Source organism: Drosophila suzukii, chromosome 3 (genome assembly GCF_043229965.1).
Source record: "Drosophila suzukii chromosome 3, CBGP_Dsuzu_IsoJpt1.0, whole genome shotgun sequence".
In the NCBI taxonomy this organism is placed as follows: Eukaryota; Metazoa; Arthropoda; class Insecta; order Diptera; family Drosophilidae; genus Drosophila; species Drosophila suzukii.
In genome coordinates, this window is record NC_092082.1 from 92,181,303 (window position 1) to 92,195,513 (window position 14,211).

At 42.8% G+C, this 14,211-nt stretch overlaps 1 protein-coding gene across 4 annotated transcripts in view; it reads left to right on the top strand.

The window, feature by feature from the left end:
• Positions 1–14,211, top strand: part of Gycbeta100B (guanylate cyclase soluble subunit beta-1-like) — a 50,709-nt gene that overhangs the window by 11,302 nt on the left and 25,196 nt on the right. For all 4 annotated transcript variants that reach the window (XM_065865198.2, XM_065865200.2, XM_065865199.2 and 1 more), the window contains exons 4-15: positions 6,375–6,475; positions 6,545–6,663; positions 7,499–7,648; positions 7,756–8,077; positions 8,796–9,017; positions 9,095–9,206; positions 9,608–9,773; positions 9,989–10,071; positions 10,508–10,678; positions 10,819–10,890; positions 11,295–11,460; positions 11,638–11,775. In XM_065865198.2, coding sequence (XP_065721270.2) covers positions 6,375–6,475; positions 6,545–6,663; positions 7,499–7,648; positions 7,756–8,077; positions 8,796–9,017; positions 9,095–9,206; positions 9,608–9,773; positions 9,989–10,071; positions 10,508–10,678; positions 10,819–10,890; positions 11,295–11,460; positions 11,638–11,775 — 1,822 coding nt within the window. The remainder of the gene's footprint in view (positions 1–6,374; positions 6,476–6,544; positions 6,664–7,498; positions 7,649–7,755; positions 8,078–8,795; positions 9,018–9,094; positions 9,207–9,607; positions 9,774–9,988; positions 10,072–10,507; positions 10,679–10,818; positions 10,891–11,294; positions 11,461–11,637; positions 11,776–14,211) is intronic.

Sequence of the window (14,211 nt, forward strand, 5' to 3'; positions counted from 1 at the left end):
GTGTTTCGACGAGAGTTGGCAACTGCCAGTGGAGAATGTAAATCGAATTTCCCTTTCGATTCGATTGGAATTCCGCTTTTCAGACGTGGTCGAGAGCATGTTATCCTAGCGTGAACTTTGCACTTGGGAAGATGTAATCTTTTAGTTTAGGTGTTGATTTACTGCCTGCTAGGGCGTAATGCAATTTCCTTACAAAGGAATGAACATTTACCCCAAATTGTTCAATTTTCAGTTTTTGACAATCAATTGACACTTTAAGTCACTCAAAAAGTTCAGGATTTTGACCGAAACAATAAAAAGAATTCATTTAATAAATACTTTAAAACTTTTTTAAGCTTATCATAACATTTTAAATTGATTTAAATTTAAACATGACATTTTTTAGTCTATACAATTTTTGGAACAAAAACTGTACCCAATTTCTTTTAAAATGTATCAGTAATTCAGCCATAACTCAGCAAATAGTTCCCCAAACATTAAGTGTCACACCTTGTTAAACTCGTCATGAAATTTCTAATCAATTGACATACAAGCCTAAATATTTTATTTTCTGACATATTTTTTAAAAATTGGAATGTTACCCCTTATGAAAAATTCAAAATTTGAGAAAAATTATTTTTTATGCAGATCTACTTAAAAGTTATAGGGACTGTTTGCCTAGGTTAAGAGCTGTTGAAAACAGTGCATCTGTTGGCTGTGGGTCATCTTGTTTCTAAGTTACGACGGAATAGCCACTGAAAAACTTGGAAAAACATAAAATAGAGATAAGCCCATTTAAATAATTCTGTTAATACACACAGTCCGAAGTCCCATTACATTTCCCAATAACATAAATATTTAAGCCTCGCATTTTTCGCCCTGCATGCAATTCCCATCAATTACGGCTCATCCACAACAGGCGTGCGTTTAAACGGGAATGAGCTCGGCATACAATAACGATAATTTCCCAGTAATTCCGCCTTAGGGCAGCTTTAAAAACTAATTGTGTTAAGGGCTCGCAGGCGGCTTAATTTTTTCAGCTTTCCCCGCTGCAAAACACCACACCGAAATCGGAAAATCGGAAAAACCAGGGGCGCAGTGGGGCGGCGGTCGACCGCAAATTCCCCAGTGAGGGATGGGCTCGGTGGAATAGGATGGTTCGGCATTTATCAGGGCGCTTCCACGGCGGCATCGACAGTTGCTAATGATGTCCTAATTTCGAGATGTCACAGTGCATGCGTAGATAAGAAATAAATGGAGCTGGCGGGGGGCGAGTCAATCGATAGCGGGCGGTAATAAATGACCAGCAAAAAGAAAAAAAAGAAGAGAAAATTCGTAGGCGGTGGTTGAGCCTGCATATGGACAGTTATTAATGGCCAGGCCAAAAGTGCTGACCATGCTCCCTTTCCCATTTTCCGTCCCTTGTCACTAGGTGTGCGACACACACTTGAGGCTGCATTAAAGGTTAATCATACGCCCCATGGCCACCGCCACCACCAACGCAGCTTGACGACAGTAAAAATGCTAATCCCCGGCCAAATCGACTTGCCAATGGCAATGGCCGTGACAATGATGATGAGATCCCCAGTCCTTCATAATTAACGTAGTACATCACGTCTGTATGTGAATGGCTCGGCAGCGGTTTAACGCTAATCGCATACAAATACACAAGAGACAGCAGACAGGGGGACCTCCCAGAATCCCCCAGAACGTAAGTGGTACCCCCACCCACTGGGTGGATCTTCCGGTACCCGTAAAACTAGGGAATTGCCTTCCATAGCCTTCTTCCTGATTTGAATAACACGCCTCAGGGATTACCACAAGCACACACAGTCCTAGGCACACACAGAAAAAAAAACATAGCCGAAGTGGGTCTTTGGCTGTACCAACAACCCAAAATAACAAAGCCCTTTGAAAGGCATCCCTGATTTAAACGGTTTTCTTAATTGAATATAAATCCGATTTCTCGTCTAAAAATAATTTTACAACATACCTCTTTAAAAACATATTTTATATTTTTGAGCGTTATAAGTTCAAGAAACATTAAAAATATTTTATAACTCATTGATTATTAAGAAATAGGAATAAGTTAAATTCCTAAAATAAAAATTATTTGGTTTTGGGACTATCATAAAATATATGTTATATTATCAGGGCAAGTACCATTTTTTCTCCATGCAACTAAGGCCTCTTTAGCCACATACTCACCCATGCAATAGCCAGTTTCGATATGGGGGTCTGTCCCTCGTGGAATCGCTGTAATTTCGATGTTAATTTCCCGCCGCCGGCATTCGGTTAAAGCGATGCTCTTGGCTAATTCGACTTGACCCTGGCCCAACTTGGCTGCATCCTCTCGGCGCTTGTGTGTGTGCACAATAAAACATGTGACTCACTTGAGTTATGTGCCACATTAACTTGCCCGAGTCTTAAGTGGCTTTTAACCTTATTTCGTTTCCGTTTCTGGGCTGCTCTACTCTTGTCCTTTTTCTTTTTCTTTTCTTGGCGGTCGTTTTATTGCAGCTACTTGGGGAAATTCCAAATGCAAGTTGGCCAAAGTCTAAAGCTGACTGCGGCATACTCTATCGAATGAGTGCAGGCATTTAGCCGGCATCATTAAACCAAGTAAGGCACGTTACGGTTATAGTATGCCGGGAATCCTTTCGCACCTCGCTGCAAGGTCGGATTGGATGAGTTCCTGCAACTTCTCTCCATTTGCTCTTTGGCTAAGTGCCTGCCAAGAAAATGCACTAATGTCGGTTAGTTTAAGTTCGTTCAGATGTGTGTAAAGTATTTCTGTGGGCGAATGTGCACACACAAACAGTGGGGGTAAGCAGTATGGTGTAGAGGTTTTGAATATTTTAATAACTAAGTTTTAGCTAAGTTCAATATGAATATGAGTTGTTTTACTCGGACTACAATATTTTTTGGAAGGTGTCCAAAAGTATGCAACGGATCTCTTTCTTTCATTGCATACTTTTAGGCCACACGGAACTTCTATATGCTTATTACAAAGAACGATGTTCTATATTGCGATATTCTTCTATATTCTATATTCATAACCCTAAGAAACTCACTAAAAATGCAAGCATATAAACACTCCTCTCCTATATTTCTGACCTCCACTGTACGATGGTTGCATGTGCAACCCACATCCAGATCCCAACTTTTACGGTGCACGTCAGAAACAGCTGCGGGCTGATTTGTTAAGTCGAAGACTGCGGAACGAGGAACCACAATTAGATGGGGCTCATCTTCATCTCCTCGTAACGAACTCATTAGGGATTCCTCGCCCGACCGCACGGAAAGTCAGACTCAGACTCGAATTAGCTGATTGATTATGGATTTTACACACTTTGCGGTTGGGCCTTCCTCTCTCCCCTGCCCCGGAAAGCTAAGCCAACTTAAAGTTTCAGCTGCCAAAAGTCAACAAGTAGTTCATAATAAAGCGATTTAATGCCCTGCCATAAAAAGTGAGAGTCATGTGGGGAAATGCGAGCGAAAGGGGGAAAATTCGAGGGCGGGGAAGGCGAGAGTTGGGGAGCGTGTCAGTGGCGCGTAAATTCCACGGGTTGAGCAATCCGGCCGGGGATTTTTCATCGGCATCCTCATCCACATCCCATCCACATCCACACGGAACGTGGGCTGCGAATGGCTCTGCGATTGGCATATTAAATAATAATATTTACACGCGAGAGCTACCAAAACCAAAGCAGTGGCCTGCTAGGGGATATGTACACAGGATACATATATATAGACACCGTGTATATACACTTTCGATCCCGGAAAGGCAGTGCGCGTGAAACTTAAACCAACAGTCGCGAAGGAAAACAAAAACACTTGGGCGTTGGCCTAAGCTACTTAGGCGCGAAATGTTTTCATATTTCTTAGGCCTTGGCTCCCCGGCTCTTTTGGCCGTTTTCGCAGATTAAGCCACTTAGTTTCGGCCGCCTGTCGTTGTCACTAAGTAAACAATATTTAAATGAGTTTAAAGGGGGCTGGCTGGTTGGATGGTTGGCTGGCCGAGCGGAAATTGAATTTGTAATGACAGAGAAGGCGGAGGAAGCCACTGAGTGTCGCCTTGCATTTGGCAGGCCGACGCGGCGTATACGCAATATCCAGGAGGGGAACAAGGAATCATAAATTGCCAGCGTGTGTGCGTAATTAATTTTTACAGCTCGCATTAATTGACGCTTATGCTGCCGCAAATGGTCCAAATTTAATGGCAAACTTTTTACTGTGTGTGTGCCCTGGGATTTAATGACAAATTGCATTAGATGAGACCGAAAAAACGTGCCCGAATCCGAGGCTTCTCCACGCACATTAACTTTTTCAATTAAGTTGTCGATCAAAAGGCGAATCCGGCGAAATTCAACAGACAGCTCGCTCACACAAGACACGCACATTTAAATCAATAAAAATCAATCATACGCAGTGCTGGCCGGGCAGGTAAGCTGGGCCAAAACGTGCAGCATAATTCAATTTACGGCACAAAATGCTGCCTTGCTGGCACAATAAAAATGATAGACATTTTGCCGCCAGAGTGTTGACTTTATGAAATTAAATTGCGAGCAGATAGGATACCATAAAAGAGAAGTAACCGCCGGCAGATGATGGTGAAAGCTTCTCACCTCGGCTGCCGAGCAATTAAACGAAACCGGAATTTATTAAATGAGCAGGCTCCAAAGTGCAATCTTCACTTCCAGTTCACTGGCCATTTAAAGACTGGCTTTAAGGCCCGTAGTCGTAAAATTTATGCATGCACTTGCCATAAATCTTGGTTTTATTTCGGGCCACCCTCACTCAACCGCAAGCCATATATTTCATAGAATATTAAATTGCAAGGCGAAAATCAATTTCCAGTTTGGTGTGTAATATGCAGGAATCTCCTACGGTTTTCTTGGCTGCCGAGCTCTTTTTCCACAGGTTCCTGTTTCCTATTCAATGTCCGCTGGCAGCTCAGGAAATTAAAAATCAGATCCTACAATATATAAAAAAGTACATGTGTTGGGGTCGGGAAAATTGCAGTATTAAATGTTTGCTGTTGCAGCAACTCAATCTTGTTGAAGGTGCAAATACCTCTCACATTTCAGCGACAGATGCTGACACATCCTGCAATCCAACAGCATTTCGCATTTGAAATGAGCAATAATGAAATACCGCACTTCTCCGACCCCTTCGCCACCGTCTTCGCTCACCTGCGATGCCACGCCCACTTTGGCTCGACAAATCAGAAGTTTTGCGTAGGGAAAATGGAAAAACTTTCTCACGTACAAAATCTACTTTTCTATTACTTTTTTCTCTGTCTCTCCGTGTCTCTCCCTCTTATTTCGCCCACCACCCACACGATTTTCATGTTCAATTCTGCAACGTTGGCGCTTTTCCCGACTTTCTCCCTGTTACTTTCACTGTGCCGGCACGTTGTATTCAATTTGTTTTGGTAACAGCTTGGCGCAAGTTCTATTAAATAATAAAGTCGATTTGCACGATGTTCACAAAGGGAAATGGCAGCGGGCCACCGAAGGCTTTCTTTTTCCCTATTATTGTTATTCAATGCAAATCGCTGCCAAGTTTCTGCGAGGAATATAAAATACGTACCCCCAAATCCTGTTAACTTTTGAAAGAAATTTAAAGGATCTTATTGCCGAAAATGGACTTAACTACCAGTATAAGCTGGTTTTGTTTGAAAGCAGAAATGAGAGAAATTAGGAAAGCATTGAATGCCAAACGGAAAGGCACACATTGCAAGTTGAGTATAAAGGACTCTCTCTCTGGTGAACTTTATACAAAAAATCCTCTTAGATTACTTTAATTTTTAAGATAATTATTTGAAATTTTTCTGAAAATGGGTAAACATACATTTTAATAAAAAATGGCTTTGTTTAAAAAAGTTACTTATTAATTTTATTCTTAGAACAATTCTATAAGAAAATATTAATTAAAATTTTATCTCATAAGTATTTTAAATTAAAAAAGCCAAGGATACTAAATTCTTCTTTCATATTCCCCTTCACAAAATCCTAAAAGTTCACAAAGCGTAACGCATTTTCAAAAACCCTAACGAAAAAGGGAAAGCTGAAACCCTCGCCACATTTTAAGGCTGACCGAGAATTCTCATTTGAAGAGCTTTATTTTGTCTTCATTGCTTAATTAAAAACATAAATATGGAAGAGCGTATAAAGTGACCGCCATATGGGCAGCAGGTCCGCCGAAAAGCACACAAACACACACAGAATGGGGGAATGCCAGCCACTCACTCATAAATTCACGAGCACAGAAGCAATTTAATTAAAATTAATGTATTTGCCACTCTCTTTTTTGGGGGAAAACCCTTCTCGTCTCGCCCGACTCGATTTTGATGGCTGCTTATTTTTGGACCGGCTCGTCTCGGAATGCAGGAAAAAGGCCATGGTCAGCATGGAGGGGCAGTTTCTGGTGCGACAAATTTACGACGATGAAATAACATACAATCTAATTGGAGCAGCTGTCGAGATCCTCAGTAAGTAGTGAGTAAGCATATGTGGGTCAGCTCGCTAATGTGATTCCCCCGCTCTTTTCATCCCCAAAGACATTCCCGCAGATGACATCCTGGAGCTTTTCGGCAAGACCTTCTTCGAGTTCTGCCAGGACTCGGGCTACGATAAGATCCTGCAAGTGCTGGGCGCCACGCCACGGGATTTCCTCCAGGTACTTTCGGCCCTATTTACTATATACATATACACACAGTTAACTTAATTGAAGGCCATTTCACACCCATCTACCATGCATCTGCGGCACAATTGCATTGGCCAATCGACTTTCAAGTCATTTTTCATGCTGCTCCCTTGGCAGTTTCCCAGTTTTCCAGTCTCGGCTTCATCGAGTTCGACATTCGCCATCATTGATAAGCATTAAGTATTTTGCTTGAGCGCACACATCGCCCACTCAAACCCAGACCGTAACCCATTTCCCTGGACGCCTTTTGTTGCACTCACATTCGATTTATTTTCAATTTTCCACATTTTTCACCGCAAATGCTCCTCGAATCCTTTGTCATAATGAAAAATGAAATTGAATTTTTTCGTCTGCACCATCACCACCGCAACATCAACAACAACAAAGCCCCACACAGAGAACAAATACCACACACATTGGCCATCAATTCACTCTGAATTCCTCAGTCAGCATGATTTTTCAAAAATATTTCGGATATTTTTCAAAATATTTATTAATTAGGTTTTTATGCTGAACTGTACAATATGTTTAAAGACACTTTCACTCTATAAACAGGGCTTTAAATAATTAAATTAAATAAAATATTTGAATCAAATCAGTTTAAATTTATGATTGAAACATAATTTAAAGGTTCCCAAAAATGTTATAGTATTCTAGTATCTCTTGATATTGTTCTGTTCTCACTTAGCATCTTAACATTTTGATATGATATGGGGCTCTATAAATTTCATTTTTTCAACCCTCTGAATTACTTCCATACCACCGTACTTATGTTGTTTTCCGGCTTTTCTCCCTGTGCATCAATCAGAATCTGGACGCCCTGCACGACCACCTGGGCACCCTGTACCCCGGAATGCGGGCCCCCTCCTTCCGCTGCACGGAGAAGGATGGCGAGCTGCTGCTCCACTACTACTCGGAGCGGCCTGGCCTCGAGCACATAGTCATCGGCATCGTCAAGGTGAGATATATGTACATGGCCAGTCCCATTGCGATGCCCCATCGGGGACCCATTGACGCCTCCGCCCCGGCCTTATATCGGTTCCATCTTGTATCTCCCGCTCACAGGCCGTTGCATCCAAGCTGCATGGCGTCGAGGTGGAAATCGACATTGTCAAGCGCAAGGGAGAGCCCATCGACGAGGCCGAAAAGGAGCGGGCCATCGCCCGGGAAAATCAGCAACTGCAGGAGGACTCCATGGCCGCCACCACGACCACGACGACGGGATCGGGCACGGTTGTCCTGGCTCCTTCGACGGATGCCGAGCGAAACAATAATCACAATGGCGGCAATGGCGGCGGCAATAATGGAATGGCCAACAACGCCAACAACGGCAACCCCGTCAACGTGAATAACAACAACGATGGCCAACAGATTGCCAGCGAGACAGGTAACATAAAAGCCAGAAAAAATAGTCGCCGCGATTAACATATTGCGGAATTCAGAGAGCTGGAATGACAATAAATGTAAATTGTATCGACTGCCCGGCATTTATTTATTCATTTATTTGTACCACCCACGGATATAATAACGAGAAAACTTTGTGACATTGCTCTGATTTTAATACAATTTGATGGCTTCGTTTGGCTTTGCTTTTTTTGACCGGCAGGAGTATAAATTCCCCTATGGCGAAATGTATTATTTAGGAGCTAGAAGCCATTTTTGTGAAATGAAATGCAATTATTTTTATACAATTAAGTATCGGAAAACTGACAGCCTTTCAGACTAAAATACATAGAATTCTCTGAACAACTGGATTTATCGAATTATGTTAAAGCTCACAAAAAATGCGCATGGCTTTGACTAGAGCCCACGTTTATTAGATTTGTTTTGTTAATTAACAAACCAACTTTACTAGGCTCACAGCTTGACCTAATAAAACTTTCACATACGCACGTGCCTTAAATCTCTATTCATTTTAAATTTTAAATTTATTAAAATGGGTCAAAAGTGTCATTGACGTATATTCTATCTATATTTTATTTGTTTCTATTATAAATGCTAATAGTCGAAGGCCTCCGCAGCCAGTGCTCGGAAATTTAGTATTAAGTTTAACATTGTATGATAAGCTTAATTTGTTAAATAAATAAATGCTATTTTGTTTTTAGATCCCGCCATAGCGCTAAACACATGCCCGATTGCCCAGGACAGCTTCGATTGCGATGGCGACAAGGAGCAGAAGTGTTTGCGACTGCTGAAGAACAAAAGCGACGACATCGAGCGGTACGACCACGTGCAGTTCCTGATACGGGAGATCAACGTGGCGGCCAAGTCGCAGGTGGATGCCAAGAAGGACGAGGTGCCCGATGACATGGAGTTCCTCTGCGAAGGTGAGTGTGTGCCACTCAAACTAATTACCTGGCCAGTCAGGATGCAAGTGCTGACCCACCTTCACCACACTCCACAGCTCCACTCATATCGCCCGCCACATTCTGCAAGGTGTTCCCCTTCCACCTGATGTTCGATAGGCAGATGAAAATCGTTCAGGCCGGCAAGGCTGTGTCCCGAGTAATTCCCAGGTGAGTCCTTGCCAGCGGTTTGCAGTTTACGGTTTACAGTCGCCATTTACTTGTGAGCCATTGTTTGCGATTAGTGGCCATTAGCTGGAATGTCGGGGCCATCCTCCTAAGTGAGGCGCTCGGATTTGCCTCTCCCCTTTCACTTACTCGAGCACTGGGAGAAATGCGTTTGCTGAAATTTAATTTAATCATAAAAAATATTTAAAATGATAATATTAATTTTATACATTCCAATTTATGAATTTGAAAACACTTATAAAACCGTCTAAAAGCATGCAATGAAAATAACACCTCCATATTTCAGTATGAGTACTTGACACACTCATATTCTATAGCATACTTTTAGACACCTTAATAGTACATTCAAGTAATTTTGTATTTATAATTTCAATTATTTCCAGAGTCGCCGAGGAGAACTGCTCCCTGATAGAGGTGGTGGAGGCCATCCGGCCGCACCTGCAGCTCAACTTCGAGAACATCCTGTCCCACATAAACACCATCTATGTCCTGCAGACACGTCAGGGGGCCATGAGCAGCCGGCACGAGCAGCGCTTTCTGAGACTGAAGGTGAGCATTGGCCCAAAGGCCATCAAAGTGTCTGGAACGGTTATGAAAATCCTGGATCCGAATGGACCCTTACGCACAGCCTCCCCGTGGGCATTAAACTTAATGCTTGGCCTGCCACAGAGTACGGCGTAAAAATCAATTTTATTGCACTGACTACACCTACGCCCTCCCGAAAATACCGAAAATAACGGGCACTTCTTTTGTGTGCTCCATAGGGACAAATGATGTACATTCCGGAAACGGATCGGATTCTGTTTCAGTGCTACCCCAGTGTCATGAATCTGGACGATCTGACCAAGTGAGTATGAATTCCTGGAAAGTATGAAAACACTCATAAATCTCTGTCAGATTGTAAGCCGAGATTTATTCTGAAAATATACTCTTCTAAAAATGTTACCAAAATATAAATTGTTCTTTGGTGGGTAATGTAAAATGTAGGCCCCTATTAAAGACATTAGCTCCTAAATGTGATATTAGGCAATAACCTTAAGGCTTTATACACGCACTCAAATTGAAACAAATGCGCCTTCAGCTGCCCAAATTTATGGGTGACATTAAAAATGTTTCCTCCTTGCTGTATTTCACTTTGCCCAGCTTCTATTTGCTGCCAGGCGATTCCAAAAAGTCTTAAGTAAAACAAAATGCGTGTCATTTTTTCATTTTACACCCACGCACCTCATCTTTGAACTCGCCGTTGAACGTGGAATGTGTCCTCACATCCTTTTTCTCCGCAGGAAGGGGCTCTACATCTCGGATGTGCCGCTGCACGACGCTGCCAGGGATTTGGTCCTGCTCTCCGAGAAGTTCGAGGCGGAGTACAAGCTCACCAAGAACCTGGAAATGCTCACCGACAAGCTGCAGCAGACCTTCCGGGATCTGGAGAGCGAGAAGCAGAAGACCGACAGGTAAATGACAAATGACAGCACCGACTCCTTAATGGCGCGCAATTCTCTCAGGCGCGAAATTGAAATTACTTTTCCATGTTTCTGTTTCTGCTCCTGCATTCTTTCATCCTGCTCGGTTCTGTCCTGAATGTCCTGCACAGGCTGCTCTATTCAGTGCTGCCAAAGTCGGTGGCCAATGAGTTACGACATCAGCGTCCAGTGCCGCCCAAACGGTAAGAGAAAGTCAATTTACCTTTATCCTCATGGGAAACAGTGCACAGTGGGAAAAGCAGGTGTAAAAGTTCTATAAAAAATATATAGAAAATTCGTGGTCATTCAGGGGTACGAATTAAAAGTATAGAAACTTAGAAGTATTCTTGTTTGTCAAATCGAAAAACTTTTCTTAAATAATTTATGGGATTTATAAAATTTAAAAAAATGTATTGAGCTTTAAATACATAGAAATATTATGACGTAACTCTACACTTGCAGTCAGAATTTTTGTTAGGAACTTACTCACATTTTCCTTCCCAATTTTTCTCTGTGCAATCCCTCTCCACTTGCTGGAAAATGCAAACAATTTGCCATATTTGTGCCCGCTTATTTATGGGACCAAACTTCTCTCCCCATTCGACAGCTACGACTCCGTGACGCTGATGTTCTCCGGCATCGTGGGCTTTGGCCAATACTGTGCGGCCAACACGGATCCCGATGGGGCCATGAAAATCGTGAAAATGCTGAACGAGCTCTACACGGTATTCGATGCTCTGACCGACTCCAAGCGCAACCTGAACGTGTACAAGGTGGGTCAAAGTGCAAATGCAGGTGCTGGCCATCATCAAACGCGCCAACCTGCAATGGCCACTTAATTACACTTTTTATCTGGCCACAAAAACGATGCCATTCCGTCCCTTTTTCGGGTCACCTCACCTCTCAATTTGGCCAATCTAAAGGACTCATTGGCATGTCTGTGCTTTCAGGTGGAAACGGTTGGCGATAAGTACATGGCCGTTTCCGGGCTGCCCGACCACTGTGAGGATCACGCCAAGTGCATGGCACGGGTGGCCCTCGACATGATGGACATGGCCAAGAACGTCAAAATGGGCTCCAATCCAGTGGTGAGTGTGGATATACAATATTATTTTACTTTAAGACGTAATTTTTTATATAAAACATAAAATATTTAATAGCATTTATAGCCTGGAGGGTTTCTTTTTAAGTTTTGAGTAACATAATGGTCTACTATCTACTATAAATCTAGTTTTTAAGCAAAGACAATAATATTTTTCTTGAATTTGAATGCCATTCTTAATGAAATTTCACCTAACAAAAGGAAAACTCGCTAAATTTCCCCGCAATTGTATTTCAATCTCGGCTTTGCTTTTTATCACGTTTAGCATATTTTGGCATCTTTGTGTACCGCATTTTATGCAGCGTTTGCCGGGCATCAAAAATGCATTCACCACTGACAACTTACGTTCAAGTTGCTCAAGTGCCCGCGGGTGAAAAGTGGGGTTTGGGTTGGGGGTCGGAAAAATGTGGGGCATTTCCCCTTCCTTTCCAGGGGGCCGTCACTCTAATTGTGCGCATTAAAAGTAGTTGGAAAATTGTCTCGCTCGTGTTTTTGTTCGTCCGTGTGAGCATGCAAGTTTGAGCATGTTCGCGCAATTTGTTGCTGAATGCGCCATTTGCCATTTGCCATTCGCCATTTTGAGCAACAGCAACTCAATGGCGCATAAATTTCAATGTCTACGCCCCCCTTTCGCCGCCCCTGTCCCGATCTCTTAACCCTCGACTGGCCGGATTGAGTGGCAAGTGCACGTAAAATATTAACAACTCTTGGCAGCAGGGCAAGTGCGAAAAAAGTTCATTTAACAAAGTTTCTCTTTCCCGGCGAGGGCGCAAAGTTTGGATAGAAAACTGCGAAAATTGCTAAAATTAATTCAAAATTGATGACACACAATGTCAAAGGACGCGGCTAGGACCATGGAACATGGTCTCGGATCCTTGCCAGTGGCCACTTGACCGTCAACTGTCACCAGAGACGTTGGAGGATGAGGATGTGGACGAGCAGAAGGCCTCCTGCCTGCTGCTACTATCTCTTTTTTTTGGCTTAAACACTTTTGCTTTGAGTGCTCGGGCTTAAAATACACTGCACACATGCAGGGCCACAGATACGGAGATGGAAAGGGGGTGGGAAAAGGGAGGGCAGTGGCTGATCCACAGGACGAAGCGAGGACGAGGATGGGGATGGGGATGAGCGTGAGGACGAGGACGAGGATGCGGATGCCCCACTTGATGGCATCCTTCACAATTACAGCATTGTACGTGTGGACAATGCTTGTGGCTTGTCAGTCACTTTTTGCACATGTCTTGGCATCTGTATGGGCATTAGGGTGCCTCGATGCTGAGGAAAAATAAAACCTTTAACAGAAATAGAGGTTATACATGGGTTTATAATAGAATATATCGTTCTAGTGAACAAATAAATACATTCAGCAGTATTATTATTTTATTAAACTAACTATCAAACTACTAAAAATATTTTCAGACACTTAGAATGAGAAGATTTTATGTTCATAGCATTGGTTACCACTTATAGAACTTTTTTTTTTTTTGTATACAAGATAGGCCCGTAGTGATAAATAGTAATTCAACTAGAATTTAAACTTTGAATTAAATGAATTACCATCCGAACCTATAAATAGAGTTTCGGGGTCACCCTACTGTGGACATATCCCCAGAATCTGTGTGCGTGTGTCATAACTACCCACACAAACTGAGAACTCTCGCTAGGACTCGTGTCACTTGGCTTTATTGTCAGAGTTGTTGTTTTTCTGTTGCTGAAATTCCATTACCTTATCGTCTTGCCGGTGGCGCTGCTCAGAAGGAACTCTTCTTTTGGTCCTGGGATCATCCGTCTGTTCCGCCCTCTAAGTGTGAGCCCCTACTATTGTATCCATTTCCATCTGGCCTCGCCGCAACTGCAGTCAAGTTTTTGTGGCTGTCAGTATTTCATATTTGACTGATTGCCTGTGGTAATGCAGAGGGAAGCCCAAACCCCCTTTCTGGGCCGGCAAAAAACAAGGGAGAATTCGAGAATCGAGTCAGCGTTTGATAGATCGCTCGAAATGCAATTAACAAACGCCACGGGCCACTAATGGCAAAAACTGGGACACGACATGGGAGCCTGTTGCACTGCCCCTTCGTAGGACTTGAGCCCCCTCCCCTAGAAACTCTGCCCCTGGCATCATTTTGCGCTTCATTAAATCCTGATAAAAAGCAGCAGCAGCTAGTCATTCCGCCCTGCGCCGCCCCCTCCGTTTATGAAGCCAATTATACCGATGTTTTTCTTCATGCAAAAACTTTGTTGAGCTGCTCCTCCTTCTTTTCCCGCTTTTCCTGCCCGTTTTTCCCAACTCAACTCTTTGTTGGCTACTTCCTGTGCTTGCAGTCCATAAATATTGATTCGGTTTTCAGCAAAAACTTTCTGCAGTTACTATGTATTTTATACACTCGAGGGCGTAGTCAGGAAAATCATTCTCCTAACTGAC